This window comes from Podarcis liolepis, assembly GCF_965112155.1.
Source record: "Podarcis liolepis genome assembly, chromosome: 2".
In the NCBI taxonomy this organism is placed as follows: Eukaryota; Metazoa; Chordata; class Lepidosauria; order Squamata; family Lacertidae; genus Podarcis; species Podarcis liolepis.
The window spans coordinates 16821714-16846724 of record NC_139555.1 but is presented as its reverse complement, the minus strand read 5'-3'; the positions used below and the strand labels follow the sequence as shown (position 1 = coordinate 16846724).

The following is a 25011-nucleotide window of genomic DNA, read 5'->3' as shown; positions in this document are numbered from 1 at the left end:
TTTGAAAATATTTTGTTCTTCCCTTGGTGCCCCCTTTTCCCTGCGCAGGCTTCCCTCTGTCCCACAAAGCCAAACTGCGAAAACGCTTGAGCGTGAGGCCTCCGCGCGCCCCGTCACGTGACGCGCCCAGCGTCGCTCCGGCCGAGGAGCGGGAAAGGCGGCGGGTTGGCCGCCATTTTTTTTCTCCCTCGACGGACGATGCGGCATAGGCTTCGCCCCGCGCTCTCAGTGGCTCTGCTCGTGCTGCTGTATGGACCACCGCCCGGAGCCCGACCTTCCGGGGTCCCTACACACGGTGAGCCCCCGTTCCCGCGAAGTGCGGCGCCGACGTCGAAGCCGCTTGTGGGCCGGGCAGGTTCCCTCACATTTGAGCGCTCGGGCGCCGTCACGGCCGAAGCTAGTAACTGCGCCTGCGCATGGAGTACGCTTCACCCTCTCTGAACTACAACTCCCGGCAGCCTCCAGTACAAAGCAGGTGGCGTTTCGGGTGTCCGATGTGAAGGCGCGATCCTTCACGTGGGAATCGGACAACGGATTTGCACGCGGTGTTTTGCGTAGAGTTTGAGGCACGTGGAGCTGCTTGTGAGAGTCCATTTCTAGGCAGAGGGACGGGGTATTGCCGTAGTTAAGGTTTAAGTCGCAGCGGAAAGATGTTTCTGAAACGCGTCTCTGCACGGACACGCTTTTTGCAAAGGACACCATTAAGCCGTGTTACGTTCCAACGTTGCCCTCTGTCGGCATTTGTCCTCTGTCAGCGGCAGCACCCACTTTGAGGTGCTGTTTCAAGGGTGCTGCTTCCACAGCCTCTGGGCTTTTGTGCAAGGACAGTGTGATGATCTTAACGATGTGATCATAACCCGGTTTATCTTGACGTTACATTGATAGCAGGCATTTTTTTGGGGGGGGGGGAATGAAGTGTATGCCAATCAGTATGATGTGGCCTGTTAGCGTTGAACTGTGGCTGGGGAGGGGATGCGGGTGGCGCTGTGGGTTAAGCCACAGAGCCTAGGGCTTGCCAATCAGAAGGTCGGCGGTTCGAATCCCCGCGACGGGGTGAGCTTCCGTTGCTCGGTCCCTGCTCCTGCCAACCTAGCAGTTCGGAAGCACGTCAGAGTGCAAGTAGGTAAATAGGTACCGTTCCTGCGGGAAGGTAAACGGTGTTTCTATACACTGCTTTGGTTTGCCAGAAGCAGCTTAGTCATGCTGGCCACATGACCCGGAAGCTGTATGCCGGCTCCCTTGGCCAATAAAGTGAGATGAGCGCCGCAACCCCAGAGTCGGTCACGACTGGACCTAATGTTCAGGGGTCCCTTTACCTTTATGGCTGGGGAGACCTGAGTTCAAATAGACACCAAGAGAGTAATCTTAAGGTGTTAATGGAATTGGGCTGACCAAGCTGAGTGAAGCTCCAAGTTCAGCCCTAAAAATGGACAGCCTATGTTGAACTTGGAGCTTCACTCAGCTTGGTCAGTCAAGTACCATTAACTCCTTATACTTAAGATATATAGTCCAACTCCTCCATGAATTGACCAGCTGACCTGGAGATCCACTGGATTTTAATTTGCACATCCCTGTGGATCTTGGGTTTGGATTGTCCCCTAAGCCACCAAGCTCCCTGAGCATGACAATGCTGTTATGTGGATAACATAAGGAGGGAAGACTATGAATACTGCCCTGATACTGAATAAATTGTATTATATAAACAAAGCACGTGGATTATGCTGTCTTTTGAACATTGGGATATCATCCTGCGAGTATGTGTCCTTTTATTCTGAGAATCAAAGAAGCTGTGAAATTATTTTGGATTCACTTCTGATAACAAGGGATGGTGAGTCAAAATGGGTTTGCTTCAGCTCTCCAACAGGTGGCCTGTTTAGGGAATTGCTGTACTGAAACAAACAGTTTAAAGCAGTGGCTCTAAGCATTTTGTTGGATGCAGATTGTATTTTATGGAACACTTACATACATTGCATCTCACCAATATAACTGTGTGGTTTTTTTTTAGGTTGTGGAACAAGGCCTCTTATAGATGAGAAAAAAACTGGGACTCGGATAGTAGATGAACATGAGGCTCAGCTCGGGGCATGGCCATGGCTTGTTAGTCTTCAGATTTACCGTGTTTTTCAAGGCGGGTATCGTCATAGATGTTGTGGATCTTTAATTAGTAACAACTTAGTATTGACAGCAGCACACTGCATTAAAGAATGGGTGTATGTATCTTTATATTTTATCTTGTCCATTTTAGGTATAATGGGGAAAATGTGTGGGTTCTTTTCTCTCTCTTTTTTCTTGGTTGCTTGGCTATAGCCTGTCTTGATGTCAGTATTCTGTGCACATCATTTTGGTAGGCTTCTCACAAATCTTAAATAATATCATTTTATGAATACAGTTTCCGAAAACATACTCAGAGTAAGCTATGTTTAAATCATGGGTCCAGTGCTTTAGAATTACTGCATACTGTATAAGAATGTATTTTACACTATTTGAGATTTTTGTGTACTTTACAAGTCACTAACGCTGCTGCCAGGGGTGTTGAGTGGCACCTTCAATTGTCCATGTTATCCAAGTGATGTGTCATCTCATGAAGACCTGTGTAATTGATCCAGTGCCATCAGTTCAACACTATCTCAAATAATACTCAATCTTTCTTACATTTTCCAAAAGGAATAAGAATGGCGGGTTACACTGGATCTGAAGCGTGTGATTTAGAACTTAAAGATGCACAAGTTCTGAATGGTGATTCATACAACCATCTTAAAGAACTTCCATGGGGGGGGGCGTTTATTGATTTCACTGGACCTTAAGGTGTAGCTACACATGGTGATTCAACAACTTCATCACCAGTATGTGAGGTTACTAGGCAGCTTAGCTTATACATGGCGCTCTCAGCACTTACCCCATCCTGCCAGGTTTTTATACTGTTTTTCAAGGGTGATTCTGGACTTTGAGCAGCAGTTTCCCATACCAAATAACTGTTTATGAAGCTTCACTCACTCAATTTAAAAAAAAACCTTACCATGCAGCATGAGACAACTGCTGCTCAATAAACGCAAGGTTAAATTACCTGTTGAGCACATAGAACTTGCTCTGATTCTGATTATAGTTTCCATGAGGAATTACAATGGTACCTCGGTTCTCAAATGTAATCCGTTCTGTAAGACCATTTGACTTCTGAAACATTTGATAACTGAGGTGCAAAGGGCTGGCTGCAAGCTCAAAGAAGAAAATTGAATTGAAAAACATGCAGCAGAAGCTGTTTGACTTCCAAGGCACGTTTGAAAACGGAAGCATTTACTTCTGGGTTTTCGGTGTTTGGGTTCTGAAAGGTTTGTCAACGGAGATGTTTGAGAACCGAGGCACCACTTTATTGCAGTCATAAAATCAATCCCCTGCTGAATGAAAAGCCAGTTAAAACATTGCTATTTGCATGGAATAGTTTGCCAAAATAATTTCAATAATTTCAAGTGGAATTATTACTGCATGTTTTGAGCTTTCTTATGGTGTTGCTCAAAGTTAAAATTCTCTTAAGCAGCAATTCTGTATTAACCATACAAGGGGTTTTTTGTCCTAGGAACCCAGAGTACTGGAGAGTTGTGATTGGCTTGCATCAGCTTTATAAACGTCATTCTCATACTATAAATCGCCGGGTGAGAGACATTGTGGTCCATTCTCATTTCAAAGTGAACAGCTATGACAATGACATTGCCTTATTTGAATTAATAAAGTTTGTCGAATACGATGACTATATTCAGCCCATCTGCTTACCTGACATTCCTCTTCTAGTGACAGACAAGAACCCATGTTATATAAGTGGATGGGGGGAAAAAGAGGAGAAAGGTAAATCTTTTGTTTCTGTCCCTTCTGAATAATCTAATATTAGTTTAGTGCAATGTTTCCCAAACTTGGGTCTCCAGCTGTTTTCGGACTTTAATTCCCATCATCCCTGACCACTGGTCTTGCTCCCTAGGGATGATAGGAGTTGTAGTCCAAAAACAGCTGGAGATCCAAGTTTGGGAAACACTGTTTTAGTGAACACAGAAAGCTTTGTTGACATCAATACATTAAGATTTATATCACCTGAGGAAAACCTGGGTTTCGCTTGCTGCTGGCTGTCAGGATGATACATAAATTTATTGAAGTTCAGTTTTGTTCCTAGTCTCATTATTGACTGGGTAATGTTTTTTTTTGGGGGGGGTGGAACCCCAAATCCTTAAAAAAGCCAAACAATTAAAAACTAGGGGCAGGGATTGAACATGTGGGCTCTGTGGCCCCACCTAAACTCAACCACCATCAGTCTCTGCAGTGTTGTCACTTTTTACATCCTGTACTCTTTCTGCCCTGGAGTGCATCCATTTGGAACTTAGTTTTGAAAGGAGGCATTCTCAGCATACCTGCAGCCCAGCAGAGAACTTTGAAGTCTGGTTTCTATCTGGATTTTCACTGTGTCCATTTGTTAGTAGGTATCTTTTGCAGGTGCCAGAGGGCGCTTGCAGGTGCAATGGTGTCCCCCACAGATGTAGCCCACGGCCAGCAATTATACCACAAATTGTACTTGCTGACAACTTAACCTCCTCACACGCACACTTTTACATGATCTTTCATCCCAAATCCAGGTGGGGTGGGTGGAGTGCCTAGGAACAGATGCCCAAAATTGTCCTGGTCCTGTATTGCCTTATGAAACATCTCAGCCTTATTATACTGCTAGAAGTCTCCTCCTGTGGTTGACCCTTGTCTGTTTGTTGCTTATATCAGTAGCTGGTAGGATGTGTTAAAGTGGGAAATTGTGGACTCCTGATTCAGTAGAGGCAAGAATGATTCCGTTGCTAATGACTTTGGAGGTGTAGCCCTGTTTCCTAGCACCATTTGTTGTTGTTGTTTAGTCGTTTAGTCGTGTCCGACTCTTCGTGACCCCATGCACCAGAGCACGCCAGGCACTCCTGTCTTCCACTGCCTCCCGCAGTTTGGTCAGACTCATGTTTGTATCTTCGAGAACAAACATGCACCATTACAAATGATTATTTTCTCTGATGTCTGAGAAGTATATCCAACCTTTCCTACGGCCTCTAGAATATCCTCAAAGGTACCATAGAATTGCACTGTATTAATGTATGAATTGTTATCCATATGCATGATGTGGTCTCGACTTATTGCACCATCTTTACCCCCAGGCACACAGGCTGCTCACGTAAAGATTGCATCATTGGAAAGATATAAAAGGAAAGTACCAAAGTAAAGAAAAAGAAAAATACAGCAGCCTGCCAATCTCATGTACTGTAAACAAAATAAAAAATAAGAACCCCCACAGGTCACACGGTATGACAGTCACGCAAGGATAAATGAGATCACATCTACAGTTTCATGTTTTAGCTGACAAAATTTTCTGTTTCTCCAAAATGTTAGAAGGAATTCTAAGCCTTGTTTGATAACACATGTAGATTCTGCACAAGGGGATGAAGGTCTGCTGCATCAGGCTTATAACATTTGTACTGGACCCAGAGGGTTGAACACAAACATACTTCCAGTAATACTTTGTGTTTTCTTTACAGGTGATTTGAAATATATATTACAAGAATCTCAGGTTGACATTATACCACTGTACGTCTGTGCCAGACATCCCTGGTATTCAGGGCATGGAATATCAAGGGATGTAATTTGTGCTGACTCTGCAAGTGGACACGAAAACACCTGTCAGGTAAAACAGAGATATTTCCATTGTAAACCACATTGCCAACAGATGCTGTCATGTGGCTTGCTTAGACAAATTATATTGCCCAGTAGGATGTCAAAGTAACACTAAGTAAATTTACAAAATAAAAATTAAGATTACATTGTGTGATAAAATAGACAATAGAGACATCCATGTAAAATTCAAGTGAGATAATATTGTTTGTGAACGTGCGCTCAGCACTGTAAAAATCTAGAACACACACAAGTTCTTGTCTGCAGATTCATAGACTTAAAAAGGGTGGGGAGAGGGGACGTGAAGGGGGAAAGGGCAACTACCGTATTTTTCGTTCTATAGGACGCACATTTCCCCCTCCAAAAATTAAGGGGAAATGTGTGTGCGTCCTATAGAGCGTCCTATAGCCGCTAAGCCCAAAGCCAGAACAGGAAGACGGAGTACTGTGGAGCGCTCCATCTCGCTGCTCTAGCTTGGGGACGGCTGCGCGCAAACCTCTGCAGGGCAGCGGGGTGCCTTCACCCCGCTGTCCTGCAGAAGCTAGCAAGGCTGTTCCCAAGCCAGAACAGCGAGACGGAGGGCTCCGTCTCGCTGCTCTTGCTTGGGGACGGCTGCGCGCAAACTTCTGCAGGGCAGCGGGGTGCCTTCTTTAGCTGAGTGGTGAAAGGGTAAGATTAGAGGAGCCATATTTTTTTTCTAATTTGAACACTTGTACCACTTTGCTTCCAAACAAAAAAGCAACGTGAAAGCAAAAAGGGGTGTTTTTGTCTTTCACATAATCTGTGCATCACCACCACCATGTTATGAGAGCTAAGAATTGTTAGAACATATTCTTAGGATTTTCGCTTGATTTTAAGTCTTACATTTATTGACCATGTAGCTGGACTTTTCAGAACACATGATAAGGTTTTGTAAGCAACTTACCTGCAGGTACTATAACCCAGCCAAAGTGAGATTACCCAATCAAAGATTTCAAGATTTATCTGTGTTTCCTAGAAAAGCATTGTTTTCTTTTGACATGAAATGCACTGTTCAGACTGATTAGTTTACAGTCCCTCTGCATACTAAAACTTTAAAATACATAAGCAACACTAAAATTTTCATTTTATATTTTTCATGTTCCAGGGAGACAGTGGTGGACCTTTGATGTGCTATTTCCCAAATGTTTCCAAATATTATTTGATAGGAATCACCATCTCAAGCGTTAGCTGTGGCCAGCAAAAGTATCCAGGAATCTATCTTGGTACAAGTCATTTTTCAGACTGGATAGCTTCACATCTACGTGGTAAAACCAGCACTGTGAACATTAAGTGTGTCCTGATCTTTTTGACTGTGAAGTGGGTAATCTTTCACCTTGTTCTATAAAAGGTAAAGTTCCTCAAAAACCCCACAACTGATTTTAATATATTTAACAATACCAACCCATTAGTCAGCTGTTGGATTGTTATTTAAATTCAATCAACCCTAACTGAAAATATTTGTTCTTAATCTGAAAAGAAATAGTCATAAGGCAATTTAGTACCTATTTAGTTGACAGTAAGCTTCACTGAATTCAGTGGGAATCAGTTCTGACTAGATGTAGGACTGCACTGTTATTAGTGCATTTAAATATATATAATTTGTATAAGGATTATTATTATTTTGATAAAGCAAACAAGTTGATGTTTACCATTAGTACAATTAGTGATCTGTGAAATCTTACGTGACAATTTTATTTGCAAATAGCATGGTGGGGACCATTTTTCAGCAGGAGGTGGGGCTTCATTTTTAGAGGTAACCTTTGGGGAACTGCAGACCGGATGGGGCCAAAGCCAAATACACACACTGAGTGGCTGAGCTGGGGTTTTCTTCATTTTCTTTCCCTCCACCTCCTCCCAATGGCTAGAGTCCTCACCATTTCATTTCACTTTGGAGAGAGCCATGGAAAAAGAGGAGGGATGACGTGAAGGAGGTTGGTGGAGCGAAGTGAACACATATGAATTATGGGATGGAACATTGCGATTGGGCAGACAGATCAGACTCTTGAGTAGAGGTTCCCCATCTCTAGCCCCCTTCCTTGCAAGTGCTTCCCATTACACACCTCTCCCTATTTTCCAAGCGTCTTCCTACATTTACTGGGAAGAAATTCGCATACACCAAAGAGAAAATGCGCAGGGAAGCACAATTTCATAAAACGATAAAGGGAAAATGATGGCAAGGGGAAGTGGGGGGATGAAAACGCGGTGAAATGTGATTTAAAAGCCTCGCGCGGCCGCTTCCTGCCAATCATGTGGTGTTTATGTGACGTCAGGGGGCGGGGAAAGAGCCGCCCGCCGTTTTTCTTGACGATGCCGCGGCGGTGGCGGCTCCTCTCTCGCCCCTCAGCCGCTTCCTTGGTGGCGGCGCTAGTGCTGCTGTGCGAGGCTCCGCCGGGGGTCCAGCCCTCTGTCATCCCTACGAAAGGTGGGCCCGGCTGCCCGGCTTTGGCGTCGAGGAAGCCGGCCTCGGGCAAGGTTCCCCTCACACCAGGGCGTCCCGAAGGCCGGCAGAGGCCGCTCTTGCTGCTGCGCTTGCGCGCGACGTCCTCGTCCGCGTGGGGGGGGCGGGAGGGCGAGGAGAAAGCTCTCCGAACTACGAGTCCCGGCAGCCACCGGGTCACGTCCGCAGAAGCCGACGTTTACGCTATATTTGAAAGCGGCGCGCGCTCCCTAGCGGGGACGCTGCTCACATTGCTGGGCCGCGTGCATCTGCCGTGAGGGTTCGCTCGGGCGGAGGGCAGCCCCTGGCCCTTCCTCCCCTCCGCTGGCAAACGGCGCTGGCAGCAGTTGGCGGAGTCGGAAAGGCCCTGGGCTCACGGCTGGTATCTGCGAACGAGATTGCATGGGCGTTGTTTTGGGGGCGTTAAATCTAGCAGGGAGGGTTCCGTTGTTGAAGTAGCCAGGCCGGCGGGTGGGTTCAGGCCAGTGGCCTGGAGTGAGGAGGACAATGGGAGAGAGTGTATTGCGAGCTGGGCTAGAAGCAGGCAGAAGAGGGAGAGCCCCGCCTGGTTCCAGCTTGAATCCAAGGCTGGGGCTATGGGAGAAGAAAAACCTTCTGGGGTGTTAATGCTTGTGAGCCCCTCCATCTTGGGCCCAGGTTAAATACAGTGGTACCTCGGGTTACATACGCTTCAGGTTACAGACTCTGCTAACCCAGAAATAGTGCTTCAGCTTAAGAACTTTGCTTCAGGATGAGAACAGAAATCGTGCTCCGGCAGCAGCGGGAGGCCCCATTAGCTAAAGTGGTGCTTCAGGTTAAGAACAGTTTCAGGTTAAGAACGGACCTCAGGAACGAATTAAGTACTTAAGTTCTGTTAAGCTCCATTCCGGAGCCCCGTTCGCATCCAGAAGCAAACAGTAACTAGTGATGGCACGTCTGTGCGCACGCGCGCGTCACTTTTCACCATTTCTGCGCATGCTTGTGATGGTATTTTGCGCGTGTGTGCGAGCGGCGAAACCAGGAAGTAAGGCGCTCCGTTACTTCCGGGTTGCTGCGGAGCACAACTCGAACGCATTCAACATGAAGCATATTCAACCCAAGGTATGACTGTATATGTATATTATACCCTCAAACAGTGCTATTTTTCTAGGAAAGGGGGTGCTGGAACTCACCCTTGTTCTCTTAATAATGGCAATGGCGCCCACCTGAGAGGTGCCTGAATTGAGTTCCAGGGACTTCCAGCTGAGAAAAAAAGCCCCGCCCTCAAGACACCACACAGGCTCCTGTATCCCTCATTCCAAGGAAACCGAACCCTGGGTAAAGAGAGGGAATCCTGCACAGCTCGAAAGTTGGGGTGGCAATTAATGCCCATTTTTCTCCCAGTCTCATTCCTTTTAGCATTACAGTTCAGTTCTACCTTCCTAATCTCTTTAACACTGAATTGCCTCAAATGGCATATTGTTAGCAATGAAAATAACATCCTTTTACTTTAATATCAAATAATGAAAACAAAACATGATCTACTTGCTTATTCATGTATTTCTGATGCTTGTTTACCAAATGTGTCTCATGCAGTAAACATACACAAACCATTTCTCTTTTAAAGACCTTATTGCTCTTTTTCTCTTAATGTTAGAAATTAAGCCCTCTAACACTGCAGGATAATGCACTTCATATCCTTTTTCAATTCCTTTAATTAAAAAAAATTAAAAAATAATTACGTTTCGGGGGGGACATGGAAAAGTGCAACACAGTCTTCATTAAGTTATGTTATCTGTTTAATCTTACTTTGAATTTCACTCTTTATCTCCTAAAAATATTGTTTGACTTCTTTTTTCTGAATAAAATTAAGTAAAGTTTAGAACAGTCTTTGCATGCTTATCTGAGTTCTTCACCAGCAGGAATATCGCTCCTTTGCCACTTTTTTATCTGAATGCCTTTTTATCTGAATGCCTCATTTTATGAGGCACTTAAAAAGCATGACTTTTCACCAGTTTAACTGTGTTTTGTTTCTAGATTGTGGAACAAGGCCTATTGTGGATGAGATACCAGCAGGGTCTCGGATTGTAGGTGGACATGATGCTCAACTTGGAGCATGGCCTTGGCAAGTCAGTCTTCAAGTTTTCCACTATGGCATAGGATATCAGCATATGTGTGGTGGATCTTTAATTAACCACAACTCAGTGCTGACAGCAGCACACTGCATTAAAGAGTGGACGTATGTATCCTTTGATTCTGAAAGTTTTCCTATCAATTTTAGGTGAAAGAAAAATATGCAAATACATTAGCTGAACTTGAAAAAATCTGTAAGACAATTAAATATTTGTACATTATTTGTGAATCCATCTTGTCTCCCTGAACTGGTTTGTCAGACTAGACTGCAAAGGTACTGCTTAGAAAGTTATGGCGTGCGTTTGTTGCATCTGCTGCAGTTTGCCTGGGAAAAAATACCAACCTGTTCATGATGATAAGATGCTTTATTATTTGTCCTTTTAAATTCTGCTTTGCAATATTGATCACGCTCATCCTTATAAAAATTCTTAATAGTCAGCTTAGTCTAAAACAAAATAACTTGCCCTGGCTGTATAAAGAGTATATAGCAGAAAAGAGGATGATTCCACATTTTCCTGATAATCTTTTTTATTCAGTGAACTACACTGGTTCTCAGTGCTCTTAACATTGCACTCCCGTTTTTTTATTTTGCTCACATTGTTTTGTAGCAAGGGTCACAAAACTTTCACGTAGGTCCTCTTCAAGCATTCATAATTTGACTGAAGTAAGCTTGGGAAGGGGAAGAGCGTGCATTAGCATTTTTCACACAAGTATAAGATGCTTCCTCTGACAAGTTGCCCTGGAACTCATAGAGGGTGGTAGGTTTATTTTGGGGCTGGGGACAGACAGCTAGCAGGATCTCCCCTTCAATCAGCAAGAGTTGCATTCAAGTACATTAATAATGATTTTAAAGTAAATAATAGGTGTAGTGATGGTAAAGTTGGCACTCTAACCCACTGCCCCTGCTGCAGTCCAAATCTGGATTGAGTGCCACCATGCCTGCTATTTACATGGATTTAAAAAACCTCCCATTCATGCCAATGGAAGCTATTCTAATACAGTGGTGCCTCGCAAGACGAAATTAATTCGTTCCGCAAGTCTCTTCGTCTTGCTAGTTTTTCGTCTTGCGATGCACGGTTTCCCATAGGAATGCATTGAAAATCAATTAATGCGTTCCTAGGGAAACCGCCTTCAGACCAGGTCCGGGGACAGTCTGTCCCCGGACCTCTTCTGAAGGCTGGGGGGGGGGGGACAAGGGCTTTACTTCCCACCCCCAGCATTTTAAAAAACCCCGGGACAGCGGAGGACTTCTCCACTGTCCAGGCGATCTTAAAATGCTGGCGGGCGGCATTTTAAAATCGCCCCGGGACAGCGGAGGACTTCTCCGCTGTCCGGGGCGATTTAAAAGCCCCTGGGAAGGCAGGCAGGGGGGACAAAGACTTTTGCCCCCCGCCAGCCTTCAGAAGAGGTCCTGGACCTCTTCTGAAGGCGGGCGGGGGGCAAAAGTCTTTGCTCCCCCCCGCCTGCCTTCAAAAGCCCTCCGGGACAGGCAGGCAAGGGGGAGCAAAGACTTTCGCCCCCCGCCCGCCTTAGAAGGTGTTCCCGCCCCGCCGCCGGGGACACCTCCTCCCGCCCCGCCGCCCGGCTTCGGAGGAGCCTTCCGAAGCCCGGCGGCGGGTGGAGGTGTTCCCGCCCCACCGCCCGGCTTCGGAGGAGCCTTCCGAAGCCCGGCGGCGGCGGGAGGAGGTGTCCCCGCCCCACCGCCCGGCTTCGGAGGAGGTCCGAGGACAGTGGGGAAGACGCGCTGCGCTTCCCCGCTGTCCCTGAGATTTCCCTATGGGCTGTCGTCTTGCGAAGCAAGCCCATAGGGAAATTCGTTTTGCGAAGCGCCTCCAAAACGGAAAACCCTTTCGTCTAGCGGGTTTTCCGTCTTGCGAGGCGTTCGTCTTGCGGGGTACCACTGTAATATTGGCTATGGTTTCTAGTAAGCAGCTTGGAATAGCCTTACCCATATGGATTCACAAGCCACTTGCATAGCTTCTCTCACTTTCAATAGGTCAGCAGTTTAGGCTTGGACAGCTGCTGCTCAAGAAACTGCTGTGGGAACACACACTTATTCATGCCATTCTTTGGCTATGGACTTTATCTTCCGAATTGCTGTGATTATTTTTGCTTCCAAAAAGAACAGCTTTCGATGATTCTGAGTAGAATTTGCATAGGCAGTAATTGGCATGAGAAAACCAGCCTTCTGCTGAATGGCTCAGATAGGAAAAGTATTTGCACTCATTATTAAGCACAGTAATTTTGTCAGCCGGATAGTTCAGTTGGTTAGAACATGGTGCTGATAATACAAAGGTTGCGGGTTTGATCCCCATAAGGGACGGCTGCATATTCCTGCATTGCAGAGGTTTGGACTAGATCTTCAGGGTCCCTTCCAACTCCATGATTCTATTGTACTTTGTAAGATTCTAAGTTTGCTTGAGGACAATTCTTGAACTTAATTGAATTATTGCTGTTGCATACGTTACGAATTTGTTTTAAGAAGTATTACTCTTATCTGGACATAATATATGTGTTACTTGTTACATTTATGTTATCATTTGGAGCAATCTCAGCCATTCTCTCATCGTCTGATCAGTCTGGTTGCATGCTTAATGGTTTTGCAGGGGATGTGAAGGAAGAGACAACTCTCAAGTCTCAGTCTGTAAAGTTGCAATTTTATAGTGATCATTGACTTCACAAAGGATTTTATTCTAGGTTCCCCGAGTTTTGGAAGGCTGTGTTGGGACTGCATCATCTTTATAGGTACCAGCCTTATACTGTGAAGAGCCGGATCAGGGCTATCATTATGCACTCCGATTTCCAGGAGAAAACCTTTGAAAATGATCTTGCCTTGTTTAAATTAATGGACTCTATCAGATTCAATGATTATATTCAGCCCATCTGCTTACCTGAGGCTCCGCTTCTTATGACCAATGAGACTTCATGTTATATAAGTGGTTGGGGAAAAACGCTGGAGAGAGGTAAATCTATACTTTTCTTTTGTTGTTGTTGCCAGCAGTGAGAAAATAAACTTGGATTTAGCTTGCATGTTCTTTGTTTGCAGTGGATGGAAGTGATCTAGGAAGGGGTTGCTTTGAAGGTAGAGCTATGCAAATTCTTGGCCCCTTCAGTGGGAGGTCCTTACATAGCTTTAGGAGGTAATGGAGCTAAATAAAAACAAGATTTACAATCCAAAACCCCATTGAAGTGGGAATGTTGCCCTCCTCTGCCGAAAACATACGCAGATGATGGAAGGTTATCCCCAGACTCTGTTGATATTGAATTGCTACTTCTGGGAGTCAAAGATACTGCTGCCACTTCACTACAACAGCAAGACAACTTTTGGGTGTACAGTATATGTATCTCCATCCAGTGAAGAGAATAAACATTCACAGCAAGTCCAGTGTTCCTACCTTCTTTAGTAAGAATTTTGGATGGATGCTATCCAGCCATGAGACTGAAAACAACGCCACCCCTAGTGAGGTACTTTTCTGTGAACAATTGTACAGAGCACTGCTTGTTAGATCCCCCACGTACTGAACTGATATTTTCAGTTTAAAGCACTGAACAACAGAAGAGATGTCCCAAATGGAGAGATATCTTAGCAAAGTTGTGCTTCATGCACTAGGCAGATAATATGCCTTTACGAACCTTGGCAAAATGTCCTTGAAACTTTTTCTGGTAGTGGATTAAAACGAACAACCCCACTTGCTCAGCAAATGTGCCACAAATAGGAACATAGAAAATTGCCTTGCGCTAGGTCAAACTATTTGTTTCCCATGTCCATTATTGCCTTCTCTGACTGGCAAAAACTCTGCCGGGTGCCTGGCAAAGATCTTTCTTGAATCACCTGCATTTGGCTAGAGGTGCCAGGAATTGAACATAGGATCGTGTGCAGGCACTACCACTGAGCTGCAGCTCCACCTCTGCCTTATCTTTTCCTTTGTGGTGTTTTAAGTTTATAGCGAAAAGGAAGTAACACTTTCTCTTGGCTACTGTGGAATAATGTGTGGGTCTTGGAAGCAACACACAATGGATATTCTTGCACAGATAAGCAATGTCTCCAGTTACAACCAGCTAAAATAAACCTTCAAGCCTAACACTTTCATGGGTTGGTGGTCTCAAAAGGCTTCTTGTAGGAGCTCCAAGAACCTTATGCAGATTTCATAGGTGATGATATTCTTATAGTTGGAGAAACTTCCGTAAGGTACTTCAGCTAAAGATAACCAGAGATTATCTACTACCTAGCACAGGATCTGGGACTCTGCATTTGAAGGTGCTTGGATAAATACTATGTTCTAGTTTTCTCTGTAATTGTTGGAGAGTTGGCCCTGGTGTCAGCCAAAATGGAATGTTTCCTGTTTGGGATTTTTCTTTTTTTCTTTTTTTGCCAGAGCCTGCCCCTGAGCCCCCTTCACCCCTTTTTGCAGCCAGCTCTTGTTTCTCTGCTCTCAGCAGACATGTGGTAGAAGTTTACTTTGTCGGAGACAGAGAAACTGTCAGGTGGATGAATGTTGCAGCCAGTTGTCAGTACAACAAAATCGTTCACAATGCTGTAAAACCTTATCACCTTGTGAACCAGGAAATTATTTGCATAGTCTTACCTTCAAAGCTGGTGGGAAGAGTAAACCTACTTCAGAATAACCACTTCTAGTTGTGGTCAAGTAAGTTTAGTGATTTCAGGTAAGTTTCTTTGCTGTAAGTGCATTTGGGGCTACAGTGGTGCCTCACAAGACGAAATTAATCCGTTCCGCGAGTCTCTTCGTCTTGCGGTTTTTTCGTCTTGCGAAGCATGGCTCTTAGCGGCTTATTGGCTATTAACGGCTTAGCGGCTTTAAGAAAAAGGAAACAAACTCGCAAGAACTCACAAGACGTTTCGTCTTGCGAAGCAAGCCCATAGGGAAATTCGTCTTGCGGAACGACACAAAAAACGGAAAACTCTTTCGTCTTGCGCGTTTTTCGTCTTACAAAGCATTCATCTTGCAAGGTACCACTGTATTTCGAACATTGCTCAGAGGATGTGCTAGAGAATGGCAAGCTAGGAGTCACAGTTCTCTGCTTGGCATACCTGGGTGATACAACAATTTGTCACATTCATACATTATGTTTAAACATATACTAAAACTTCATAGGTACCTTGGGTTACATACGCTTCAGGTTACAGACTCCACTAGCCCAGAAATAGTGCTTCAGGTTAAGAACTTTGCTTCAGGATAAGAACAGAAATCGTGCTCTGGCGGCGTGGCGGCAGCAGGAGGCCCCATTAGCTAAAGTGGTGCTTCAGGTTAAGAACGGACCTCCGGAACGAATTAAGTACTTAGCCCGAGGTGCCACCGTACAATCTTAACCACTGCAATGTGTGAAATAGCTCTTCCTTTCCCCGTGACCTGTTTGTAGCAAACAGTCCCACAAGTCCGCTTTTGTCTGTCTGCAATAACGATGTAAAGTTCAACTTTACTCATCATGTAAATAGAATGAGCAAACTGGGAGGATCCTGACTGACAACTTAATGCAGTGCTGGGATTAGTTCTGGTGATGGTAATATTCATCCAGTCACACTGACTACCCACTTTGAAGATTGTGCTGCTGGAAAGATGAAAGGAGAATAGGGCACACTCAGGGATTAAGGATAGTATAGTCAAAGCTTCATATGCACCCGGGGTCTGTGTTAGCTGCTGAACAGTATTCGTTACAACCTGAAGGTGTTGGAAGGGTTCTTAAGCTTCATTTTGGCAACAATTGTAGATTATCTTAGTTCTGCACAGGAGATTTAGAAAATCTAGTGCCCAGTGCACTAGATTTAGGAAAACTACTGGCCCAAGAGTTGCCAATATGTAAAGCCCTTTTGTGTATTGCTGTGTATATCAGGCAATATTAAACAAAAATAAGCATACTTCCAGCTTTGTCTTGTTTTCCTTACAGGTGGAAAAAGACGTGTATTACAAGAAGCCGAAGTAGACATTATTCCAATGCAGCTCTGCAATAGGAATGACTGGTACGGAGGGGCACTCAAAAAAGAAGACATGCTTTGTGCTGGCTCTGAAAGTGGAGGTGTTGACACTTGTCAGGTAAAGATGTCAGGATGTGTATATCATTTTAAGACATGACGTATCACTGTATACAGTGGTGCCCCGCAAGACGAATGCCTCACAAGACGAAAAACTCGCTAGACGAAAGGTGTCAGGGGCTGCCTCAGGTCTCAGCTCACAAAAGACCAACGCCAAGCTCTTCTTATATACAGGAATGTTTATTGCAGTTCATTATAGATTCCACAACCGAGGCGTGCAGCCCCGTGTCTTTAACGTCAGACGTTTGCAGTCCCCTCTGACTCGCTCCCCCCCCTGCACCAACTTAAGAGGCTTGTGCTAGACCACCTCTTCCTGTCTTTCCTTTTCCGCAGGGTCTTTCTGCCCCCCTGGGTTCCTTCCCTCCTGCTCTCTCCTGAAGCGGATTCCTGAGATGCCTGTTCCCCCCTCCTTCGTGCTTTGGGGCTGGGCTCCTCCTCCGGGCTTTCTTCATTTCCGCGCGCCTCCACATTTGAACTTGGCGCGCGCTCGCTACCCCTGACCTTCCTTTTGACACTGACACTACTCCCTGTACTACTCTCCCCCTCTTCCGGCAGGACGTTCTCCCCAGATCTCCTTCCCCTGTCTCTTTCCTGCTCCGCTCCGTGTGTCACACTGGGAACCCCCCTCTCTTCCCTTCGTTCCTGCTGGGAAGCCGGCCCCGATCTCCCACTCCCGCTCGGGGTTTCCCTGCTGCTTCCCTGCTCCTGGCAGGTCCCCCCTGTGACCCCCCTTGTCCTGACTAGGGGCGCCCCCTCCTGAGAATCCTCCGATTCACTTGAGAGACTCATGGAAGATCTCAAGTCATTGTCATCCTCTTCCTCACTGTCCTGGGATTCTTCCTCGTCGCTCTCCGTCTCCTCCCTCACCTGTGTCTCTGTCTCTGAACCCCTGACATCCATCCCCCCCTCGAAGCCCCCCCTTCCCCCCTCCCGCTGCTCGGGCGCAGGTTCCGGGGGCTCCGTCGTTGCGGAGGTCGCTGCCGGACACAGGTCGTCGACGTCGATCTCCTCTGCTTCCAGTTCATTGTTTGTGTACTCGAACCCATTGTCCTCTCCCAACATGTGCACGTCCTCCCCTCCCCCTGTTGCCTGGGTGGGGTCTGCTTGCCAAGGACCCACCCGCCACCTCATGCGCCAGTCCTCTTCTGGTTGATCGTCCCACCAGTAAGAAGGGTCGGTGTCCACCCCCGAACACGATCCCCTTGGAGGGCTCGACTCTGGCGTCGTCTCCTCTGCGGAGGAGAACCCTCGGAAGGTGCTGGCGGAAAGTGTGGGCGTAAAAAGCCAATCGTCGAAAAACTGTGCTGGCATGGGCCTGTGTGGGAAAAGGGCATGGAACTCGTCCTTGAGGAGGGGTTCGTCCAAAGCGTAGTCTGGCACCCAACTGTTGGTGCTGGCCGGGGCGCCCTCCCTGGCGAGAAAATATTCTACTCCCTCTTCCCCCCATCTCGAGTCCAGAATCTCTGTGACCTCGTTGACTGGTTCGTCCTTAGGTGACCTCCCCCTCTTGGGCGACTCCCTGCTTGGTTCTGGTGCCGTCCCTGACTCCTGAAATCTGTGTGGGGCCTTGTAGGGGGTGAGCATCGACCTATGAAAGACCGGGTGCATTCTGGAACCCTCGGGGAGGGTCAATCGAAACGCTACGGGATTGATCCTGGCCTCAACTTGGTACGGCCCTAGTTGCCTGTGTCCTAGCTTCTTTTTAGCTAACGACTTGGCCGGCACCGCTTGGGCCGCTAACCATACCCAGTCTCCCACCTGGATGTCTTCCCCCTCCCTCCTGTGTTTGTCCGCCTGCACCTTATAGGCTTGTTTAGCTAGCTCTAAATGTCTCCGTAGCTCGTCGTGCACCTCTTGCAATTCTGCTGCGAAATGGTCGGCTTCCTGTGGCTCCCCCTCCCCCGTCGTTACGAGCCCCGGGAAGGTTCTGGGATGCCTTCCATTGTTAGCAAAGAACGGCGTCACCCCCGTAGACGCGTGCTTCGTGTTGTTGTAGGCAAACTCAGCCATCGGCAGGTAATCCACCCAAGCCGCGGGTCGCTGATTGGCGTAACATCTCAGGTACTGCTGCATGATCGCGTTGACCCTCTCTGCTTGGCCGTTGGTCTGCGGATGTCTCGCCGACGACAGGTTGATTTTGACGTGCAGGATCCCTAGGAGCTTCCGCCAGAAACTGGACACAAACTGGCGCCCCCTGTCAGACAGAATGGACCGTGGCAAGCCATGCACCTTGAACACGTGGTCGATGAACAGTTTGGCTGTCTGCTCCGCTGTCGCCACCTTCGCACAAGGAATGAAATGCGCCATCTTGGTGAACAGGTCTACAACCACAAGCACCGCCGTCTTGCCTCGCGAACTGGGCAGATCAGTGACAAAGTCCAGCGCCACCCTCTCCCACGGTTGCAGTGGCGTTTCCAGTGGTTCCAGCAGTCCCGCTGGCTTCTGGTGCACTGGCTTGGACCTTTGGCACGTGTCACACCTGGCGACGTACTCCGCGACCTCCCCTCGCATCTGGGGCCACCAAAAGTCTCTGGCCACTAATTCTGTCGTCTTTTCCTTGCCGAAGTGGCCAGCGCTGGGTGCGTCGTGCAACTGCTGCAGAACTTTCGCGCGGAGATCGTCTCCCGGAATGTAGAGAGCACCTTTACGGGTCAGCAGGCCGTCGCGTATCTGGAACTCGTCGTCCTTCGCTGTGCCCCTCCGCACCTCTTCCATCTTGGACTGTGCGAATGGATCCGCCTGCAACGCGTGACGCACCGCCTCCAGGTCCACGGCGGCTGAAGCGCACGCCCACGCCTGCGGTGCAAAAATGTGCTTGGCTGCCACCGGTGCCGCTGCCTCGAGATACTGCGGTTTCCTGGAGAGCGCATCTGCTATGACATTGTTGTCGCCTGGGATGTACTCTATCCTGAAATCGAAATCCGCAAAGAACTCTGCCCAGCGTATGTGCCTCTGGCTCTGTAGCTTCGCCGTGCGCCAGTACTCTAGGTTCTTGTGGTCCGTGCGGACCTGCACGGTGTGCTTGGCTCCGATGAGAAAGTGCCTCCACGCCTTGAAAGCTGCGTGGATGGCCAGCAACTCCCTGTCCCAAATGGTGTAGTTCTGCTCCGACTTGCTGAGCTTCCGGGAGTAGAAAGCACAGGGCCTCCAGTTTCCCTGCGGGTCTTCCTGTAAGAGGACGGCCCCCACCGCTCTGTCAGATGCGTCAGTCTCCACCCTCATGGGCCTGCCAGGATTCACGTGTAGCAGCTGTTCTTCGGACGCGAAGAGACTCTTAAGTCTCCTGAAGGACTGCTCCGCTTGGTCCGTCCAGGTGAACTTCTTCTTCTTGGAGCTGAGAGTGTCCGTGATAGCTGCCGTCTCCTTGGCGAAACCCTTGATGAACTTGCGGTAAAAGTTGGCGAAGCCGACGAACCTCTGGACCTCTTTCCGATTTCGCGGGCTCTTCCAGTCCAACACCGCGCGGACCTTGGCACTGTCCATGGCTAGTCCCCTGTCGGACAGCCTATAGCCCAGAAAATCCACCTCCGTCACGTCGAATTGGCACTTCTCCAACTTGGCGTAGAGCCTGTGCTCCCGTAGCCTCTGCAGGACCTCCTTCACCGCGCTCTCGTGAGCCTCCGGCGATTCTGAGAAGATCAGAATGTCGTCGAGGAAACATACGCACTTCTTGTAGAGGAGTCCCGCCAGCACATGATGCATAAAAGCTTGGAAAAAGTGGGAGCCATTTTGGAGACCAAACGGCATAACTCTGTATTCGTAGGTGCCCAACGGCGTGAACATGGCCGTCTTCCACTCATCACCCTCTCGCACACGTATGAGATTGTAAGCTCCACGGAGATCCAACTTGGTGAAGATCTTCCCTTTCCGCACCGTCGCGAGCAGGTCGTCGATCTTGGGCATGGGAAAGGCCGCGGGCTTTGTTTTTGAGTTTATGAATCTGAAGTCTACGATGAGCCTCTTTTGGGGCGTGTCCTTCTTCTTCACAAAAAACACAGGACTGCCCCCTACAGCCTTCGATTCTCGGATGAATCCCCGCTGCAGATTGTGGTCTATGAATTCCCGGAGCTCCTGCAGCTCCTCCTCGGACATGGAATACAGCTTCACAGGCGGCAGCGTTGTCCCTGGCAAGAGGTCAATAGCGCAATCGTAGGGCCGGTGAGGTGGCAATTGGTCAGCCTCCTTTTCGCAGAAAACCTCCAAAAACCCCTTGTACTTGAGGGGTACTGCTTGCGCCATGCTGAGACGTAGCTGCTGCCCCTCCTCTTGGCCCTCCTCCTCCTGACCGGTCTGGATGCAATGCTGCGCGCAATAGGACGAGCCGAAGGTGAGCTGCCGCTGGTACCACGCCATGGTCGGGCTGTGCCTATCCAGCCAACTCATGCCTAACACTATAGGCGTGTCTGACAGGCGGGTGACGTTGAAACTGATGACTTCTCGGTGATTGCCAATCTGCATCACCATGGGCGGCGTCTGTTGTACCACTTGCCCCCCCAGCAGTTTCCTGCCATCCACTGTGACGACATTCAATGGCAGCGTGGCTGGCAGAAGCTCTATGCGATGCTGCTTGACGAACTGCACCCCCACGAAGTCTGCGTTGCTCCCACTGTCAATTGTGATGGGGACCTCCAGGGTGCGTCCATTAGGTAGCTGGAGGGTTGCAGTGAGCTGCACTACAGGTTTGGGTGGCAGGGGGTCTGTAGGCTGCAAAAGCGCTGGGGACTGCTCTACTGACTTGCCTGGCTGTGCCCCAACATTGCTGATTCCAGCCAGGCATTGTCGTTTCCCTGAAACAGCTCTTCATGCTGTGCTGCTGCATTTACTGTTGCCAAGGCTGCAGTGTGCTGCCGGAGCCTCTGGGGACACTCTTTCGCCATGTGCGTTGCACAGTCACAGATGTAACACTTCCTGTTCCCTCTAGGAGGCTTCTTCTTGACTGTTCCGGATGCTGGGGCTCCGGCCACTGACTGAGCCTTAGCACTCCCCAGTTCCATAGGCTCCTCCCCTGGCTGCAGCTGAGGGGAGAGACGCGGACGTCCTGGATCTCTGGGAAAGAAAGGAGGCACTCTGGGCGGTGCGTGAAGCTGGCTACCCCCCTCATTGCGCCAAGGGCGTTCTTCCTGGCGCACTCCAATGGCAAGCGCTCGCTGCACCACGTCTGCCAGGGTTTTAGGTCTGTCCCCCCTAGCCAGCTCGTCCTTCACAGGGCCAGATAGACCCTCCCAAAATAAGTCTCTGACAGCCAAAGAATCCTTCTCCCAGCGCAGCACATTCAGCAAGGCGAAGAAGCGAGCATGATACTGACGTACGGAAGCCTTGCCTTGCCTTAAACCATGGATCTGATGGCGTGCCACATCCACATCCACACTAGACTGGAAGCAAGCGTCCATGCATTTGATAAATTCATCAGAGTCCCTTCGAGCAGGACAATCCTCACGCCACAGATTGCGCAACCAAGCCCTCGCTTCCCCATGCAAGTGGGACACAATGAACCCCACTTTCTCTTCCTCATCTTTAAAGTCGTCGCGAAGCAAGTGCAACGCATATTCTACGTCTGCTTTAAAACTGGGGTATTGCTGCAGGTTCCCATCGAAGTGGGCTACCAAGTTGCCCCCTCTTCTGCCCAGTGCTACTCCAGCCGCTTTGGTCCCCGGGAACCCCACCTGGCATGCATGATCCCACCTGGCTTGCAGATCTTGGCACCGCTTTTCTGCCTCCTCCCCCTTCTTCTGGGAGACCACTACCTCAGTGGTAAGCCGGGAGACTGCGTTGCGTAGCTCAGCTATCTGCTGCTCCATACTCAGGGCTGCCAAACTTCGTGAGCTTTGCAAAAAAAAATTTTGCGTAGTTAGAGAGGGGACTTACTGTCAGGGGCTGCCTCAGGTCTCAGCTCACAAAAGACCAACGCCAAGCTCTTCTTATATACAGGAATGTTTATTGCAGTTCATTATAGATTCCACAACCGAGGCGTGCAGCCCCGTGTCTTTAACGTCAGACGTTTGCAGTCCCCTCTGACTCGCTCCCCCCCCTGCACCAACTTAAGAGGCTTGTGCTAGACCACCTCTTCCTGTCTTTCCTTTTCCGCAGGGTCTTTCTGCCCCCCTGGGTTCCTTCCCTCCTGCTCTCTCCTGAAGCGGATTCCTGAGATGCCTGTTCCCCCCTCCTTCGTGCTTTGGGGCTGGGCTCCTCCTCCGGGCTTTCTTCATTTCCGCGCGCCTCCACATTTGAACTTGGCGCGCGCTCGCTACCCCTGACCTTCCTTTTGACACTGACACTACTCCCTGTACTACTCTCCCCCTCTTCCGGCAGGACGTTCTCCCCAGATCTCCTTCCCCTGTCTCTTTCCTGCTCCGCTCCGTGTGTCACACTGGGAACCCCCCTCTCTTCCCTTCGTTCCTGCTGGGAAGCCGGCCCCGATCTCCCACTCCCGCTCGGGGTTTCCCTGCTGCTTCCCTGCTCCTGGCAGGTCCCCCCTGTGACCCCCCTTGTCCTGACTAGGGGCGCCCCCTCCTGAGAATCCTCCGATTCACTTGAGAGACTCATGGAAGATCTCAAGTCATTGTCATCCTCTTCCTCACTGTCCTGGGATTCTTCCTCGTCGCTCTCCGTCTCCTCCCTCACCTGTGTCTCTGTCTCTGAACCCCTGACAAAAGGGTTTTGCGTTTTTTGAGCTGCTTCGCAAGACAAATTTCCCTATGGGCTTGCTTCGCAAGATGAAAACGTCTTGCAAGTTTGTTTCCTTTTTCTTAACACCGTTAATACAGTTGCGACTTGACTTCGAGGAGCAACTCATAGAACGTGGTGTGGTAGCCTTTTTTGAGGTTTTTGAAGACTTTGGTAATTTTTGAAGCTTTTCCAAAACTTTCCCGACACCGTGCTTCGCAAGACGAAAAATTCGCTAGACGAAAAAACTCGCGGAACGAATTAATTTCGTCTTGCGAGGCACCACTGTACTGTGGGTGTTAGGTCAAGTTATTGTTTTGTCCCTTAATAAATAGCAGTAACACTAAAGCAGTTAGGAAACCCAAGACATTCCTTGAATTCTTAGAATTCTATTCCTCTATTTGTTTCATGATTATATAAAACCTCATAAGGAATATGCAGAATGCAATCAAAGCATAGAAATTGGTATATAGTACAGTGGTGCCCCGCAAGACAAATGCCTCGCAAGACAGAAAACTCGCTAGACGAAAGAGTTTTCCGTTTTGGAGGTGCTTCGCAAAACAAATCTCCTATGGGCTTGCTTTGCAAGACGACAATGTCTTGCGAGTTCCTGCTGGTTTTTTCCCCCTCCCCCCCTTTTTCTAAGCCGCTAAGCCGCTTATCAGCTGATCCGATCAGCAGATAAGCCGCTAAAAGCCGCTAATAGCGTTAATCCGCTAATCCTTCAATGGGCTTGCTTCGCAAGACGAAAAAACCGCTAGACGAAGAGAATCACAGAACGGATTCTTTTCGTCTTGCAAGGCACCACTGTACTTCATTTGATAAAAGACATTAAGGGTGACACTGTAAACGCCAAGTAATACCTTAATTTCATACTTTTACTAGTTTTTTTATTAAAGAATTTTCATACTTAGCAAGGGTCCTTTCTCACTTTCGGTATCAGAAGGAAGGGAGGTAGCGATTTTTCATTTGTTTGCTTAGTGTATGTGCAGTGTGTTTGTGCCAGTGTTGCAAGAATAGGTTTTTGATTATGTCTTTGTTTTTGTTGACGGTTTGAGAGCCCAGAGCATGGTTAGTTGCATTTAGCTGATTGCAGTGAGTTTTGTTTGTGTGTGAGGGGTGTGTGTGTTGGTTACGTATGTAACAAAGGGAGTGGGGCAAAGACATCCTCTCTTGTTTGCCCCTATTGAGTTTCAGTTTGCTGCTTAGCTTTTCTAGTAGGGCTGTTTCCCAATATAGTTTGGTACCGGTGGTCCATGTTTACTCCTGACAGGTCCCTCCAGTGTCTGGTTATGACTCTCCTATCTGCTGAGAGTAAGTGGCTCATGAGTTCTTTGTAGTGTGAGTGTGTGTTGTTGTCTTGGAAAATATTCAATAGGGCTAGTTTTGGAGTGGCCTCTAATACCTGTTTTATTAGTATGCATATTTCTTGTAGGACTGATGTCCAAAAGGGTTGGATTTGGGGGCAGTTTTAATCTGAAATCTTAGGCACAGTATTGCGCTTAGAGCTCAGAAACTGCTTGCACTAATGAAATTCCTTGTTGCAAAACGCACTTAGAAAAATGAGTTTCGAATGCTGTCTAAAATTAAGGCTCGGTGGTGGTGAAATAGTCAGAATATTTATTTTCAATTGGATCCTTTTCACCACTTTTGACCGTTCATGAGACGTAACACCGATTGGGCCACAATTTTCTGCAGCCTAAAGCTTAGCAATAACAAAAGAAACACTCATATCCTCATCTTTATTTTTCATGTTCCAGGGAGACAGTGGTGGACCACTTATGTGCTATTTCCCAGATGCCACCAAATATTACCTGATAGGAGTCACAAGCTTTGGCCTTGGCTGTGGCCGACCAACATTTCCAGGAGTCTATATACGTACAGCTCGTTTCAGGAGCTGGATACAATCGCAAGCTATTTTATTTGACAAAACCACCACTATGACCATACCATGTATTCTCATCTTTTTAACTGTGGGATGGGTAATCATCCACAGTGTTCTATAAAGAAGCAAATTATCTTATTGTTCAGGAATGATGTCCGATTCCTT

At 47.9% G+C, this 25011-nt stretch overlaps 1 protein-coding gene and 1 long non-coding RNA gene across 3 annotated transcripts; one reads left to right on the top strand and one right to left on the bottom strand.

The window, feature by feature from the left end:
- The first annotated feature begins 6 nt into the window (after positions 1–6).
- LOC310700551 (transmembrane protease serine 12-like) lies at positions 7–24995 on the top strand. Of its 2 annotated transcripts, XM_083490399.1 has the most exons (6): positions 7–295; positions 2006–2210; positions 3572–3837; positions 5547–5692; positions 6806–7048; positions 10154–10279. In XM_083490399.1, exons 1-5 carry the CDS (start codon positions 199–201, stop codon positions 7043–7045), a joined length of 954 nt encoding a protein of 317 aa, XP_083346525.1. In that variant the 5' UTR covers positions 7–198; the 3' UTR covers positions 7046–7048; positions 10154–10279. The 2 variants fall into 2 exon arrangements, with proteins under 2 accessions (XP_083346525.1, XP_083346524.1); XM_083490398.1 differs by lacking the exons at positions 7–295; positions 2006–2210; positions 3572–3837; positions 5547–5692; positions 6806–7048 and adding exons at positions 7957–8122; positions 12947–13212; positions 16154–16299; positions 24722–24995 and having other exon boundaries at positions 10154–10355.
- On the bottom strand, positions 15228–23431 carry LOC310700667. Its single transcript, XR_014522680.1, has 3 exons — positions 23245–23431; positions 15571–16345; positions 15228–15367 (listed from the first exon to the last, which is right to left on the bottom strand). It is a non-coding gene; the product is annotated as an uncharacterized lncRNA (long non-coding RNA).
- Positions 24996–25011: the final 16 nt, after the last annotated feature.